Genomic DNA, 2,912 nt, shown 5'->3' on the forward strand with positions numbered 1-2,912 from the left:
TGAAAAGGGCGAGTGCCTGCAAAGTTTGCAGCAGATCGGCTCCCGGAGAGGTGCGGGTCAGGACCTGCTCCTTGCGGGGAAAGCGCGAGCCCCACGCGAACGCCACGAGCGCTGCACACCGCCAACTGCCAACCACCACATCTTGCCCACCTTTCCCCTTTCCTCTTCGCCGTTGTTGCCGCTTGCATTTAACACTCTATTTCCACCAGAACACCGCTCCCCCGCCCCCCCCAACCCACCCACATCCCACCCCCCACCCCCACCCCCACCCCCGCCTCACTTCTTTCCCCCCCCCCCTCCCCCCCCGCACCTCATCCCGCGGGTCCATGGAGCGGACGGCGGCCTCGCAGCTCATGCCGTCCTCCTGTCAGTACCTGCTGGAGAGCCGGCCGCTTCCTTACAACAGCGACGGCGGCTCCCCGGCTTCGTCCCCGGACAGCAGCGGCGGCGGCACCACAAACGGAGGCGGGGGGAAAGGCGTCGCCAAGCCGGTGAAGCGGCCGAGGTCGAGCTCGCCCGAGCTGCTGCGCTGCAAGCGGCGCCTGAGCTTCACGGGTCTGGGCTACTCGCTGCCGCAGCAGCAGCCCGCGGCGGTCGCGCGGCGCAACGAGCGCGAGCGGAACCGGGTCAAGCTGGTCAACCTGGGCTTCCAGACCCTGCGGCAGCACGTGCCGAACGGCGCGGCCAACAAGAAGATGAGCAAGGTGGAGACGCTGCGCTCGGCCGTCGAGTACATCCGAGCGCTGCAGCAGCTGCTGGACGAGCACGACGCCGTGTCGGCCGCCTTCCAGTGCGGCCTGCCCTCGCCCACCCTGTCCCCCAGCTACTCCACCGACCTCAACTCCATCCCCGCGTCGCCGCTCTCCACCTACTCCTCGGATGAAGGAAGTTACGAGGCCCTGAGCCCCGAGGAGCAGGAACTTCTCGACTTCACCAGCTGGTTTGACAGGTACTGAAGCAGGTAAGGCGATTGACTGATTTCTCGACCACCCCCTCCCAAATTGCTGACTTGTCAATACATTGCATTGCTTTTTTAAAGTGGAGTTTGATACGTGAGGGAGTTGCAACGGTAGATCGCTTTTTAAAATTTTATTTTTTTAAAATACAAAAGTGCAATCTGTGCATCCATGTGTTGAGTGACACACCTCTTCCTCGCCTTTCTGTTGCAGATGTTTGAAGGGAAGCATACCAATACCTCTGCGTCACCATTTCTGTCTAACAAGAGATCAGAGCAAAGGAGAGAAGGATGGCGCGTTTCTGTTTACCAAGAGTTTCGTTTCACTGCCAGCCTCCTGAGTGCTGAACACCGGGGACCACAGACTACTCAGGAAAACACATTTTGAAGATGCTTCCAAGAGAAAGCCACGAACAATTATAACTGAAGTGCAATTATGTAAATAGCTCTCCCCCGTGAATGGAGGGGACCATGGAGAGCGGACTGACAGGGTACAGTCCTTGCGATGCCTGTCTGAAAGGGGTATTCTACAATTTTTTGTGTAGCTAATATAGCTGTTAAAGGGTGTGGTATTAAAAGGGAATGTCTGAGTGGCATAAAAGACATCCGTCTGTCACATACGTATATACCCTGTCGCCTTTGGGAGTCAATTTATAGAAAACTAACTTTATACTGGGGTTTAGAGTGGAGAAGAAAACTACTTGATGCTTCCGTACTTTGAAATACTTTTTTTTCATTCCAATTGATGTAAACATTTCTATTTTGTATCTATTCTTACTACAAGGATTATATGAAGACTTATTTTTGTATATAAATGAAAGCAGAATAAAAACGAGCAGTCCAATAAAATCAAGATCATTAACATGACTTACTCCAACACTGCCACTAGCACAGTGTCAAAGAGTGCAAGAACAAAACAATCCTTTTCTCCATTGAAATCTCATTGTCAATGATGCTTATCTATGGTGTGCCTTGCATTTCATTTATTGTAATCTTGTTCTGCAGAGTTACCTATCCGTTACCCTCCCCCAATCCTTTCCGGTCTGATTGAAGGTTGTTTTGATGCATGGGAAACACCATGTATGTGCACTTGCTGTGGTTACCTTGTTTGTTTTTACTAAACTTGTATATAAACAATTTTTTAAAAAAGTATATTTTATGTGAAATAGTCTATAAATAAAGATTTTCTATTTATACATTACTTGCTGTTTTTCGTTTGGTGTAAATAACACTTGCTGTTTTCATTTAAAACTGCACTAATGAGTGAAATAGTTGTCTTTGGGAGATTATATGGTAGAAGGAAGACAATGTATATAATTTGATAGGTGGGAATGATGCCAAAAGGGAGATGATTGGGGTAGAAAGAATAAATTAACAGACGCAGGTTGGTGATTCTGACATAATTTGGGAAGTAGCGTGGAATACAACAAAGTATTCGAGGACGCTCATACCTTGATGGCTATGTTAAACTGATGCCAAAAACATAAACCTCTTAATATAAAATTTGCATAGAGGCCAAGTGATCAATGCGATCATCACATTGCAATTTTTTGTAAATGTTTAGTAGCTCACGTATTTGCAATCAAGAGAGAAGTACAACCATGGCAATGGCCTAAACATATGCAAATTGTTACCTAATTTCGAGTTTGCTTCTTATGTATTCATTGAAAGCATAATCGCTTATATGCAAATTAGATCCAGACACATTCACCATCGTATTGATAGCAAATATGCATTTCGAATTAAGTCAGATCACCTACAATGGGGTACTTTATCAAATTAACACAGGCTATCCTTCCAAATTTCTTGCTTTTGCACTTTGATTCTTACATGTAACGAACAGCAAAAATGATGCAGGTTATAGTCTTGAAGCTCACAATTTTCAGCCAGCAGTTTACGTTCTGCCCATTTGTTACGATGTCCGCTAAACTTCGTGTTTAATCAACCTGCTCAGACA

At 47.4% G+C, this 2,912-nt stretch overlaps 1 protein-coding gene across 1 annotated transcript; it reads left to right on the plus strand.

Annotated features, from left to right (window-relative positions):
• Window positions 1-304: 304 nt before the first annotated feature.
• On the plus strand, window positions 305-2,156 carry LOC122557925 (achaete-scute homolog 1-like). The gene is made up of 2 exons (XM_043706151.2): window positions 305-961; window positions 1,170-2,156. The coding sequence occupies exon 1, from the start codon at window positions 327-329 to the stop codon at window positions 954-956; it is 630 nt and encodes a 209-aa protein (XP_043562086.1). The 5' UTR covers window positions 305-326; the 3' UTR covers window positions 957-961; window positions 1,170-2,156.
• Window positions 2,157-2,912: the final 756 nt, after the last annotated feature.

This window comes from Chiloscyllium plagiosum, unplaced genomic scaffold (genome assembly GCF_037043375.1).
Source record: "Chiloscyllium plagiosum isolate Xiang-an unplaced genomic scaffold, Cpla_swu_hap1 HiC_scaffold_18, whole genome shotgun sequence".
In the NCBI taxonomy this organism is placed as follows: Eukaryota; Metazoa; Chordata; class Chondrichthyes; order Orectolobiformes; family Hemiscylliidae; genus Chiloscyllium; species Chiloscyllium plagiosum.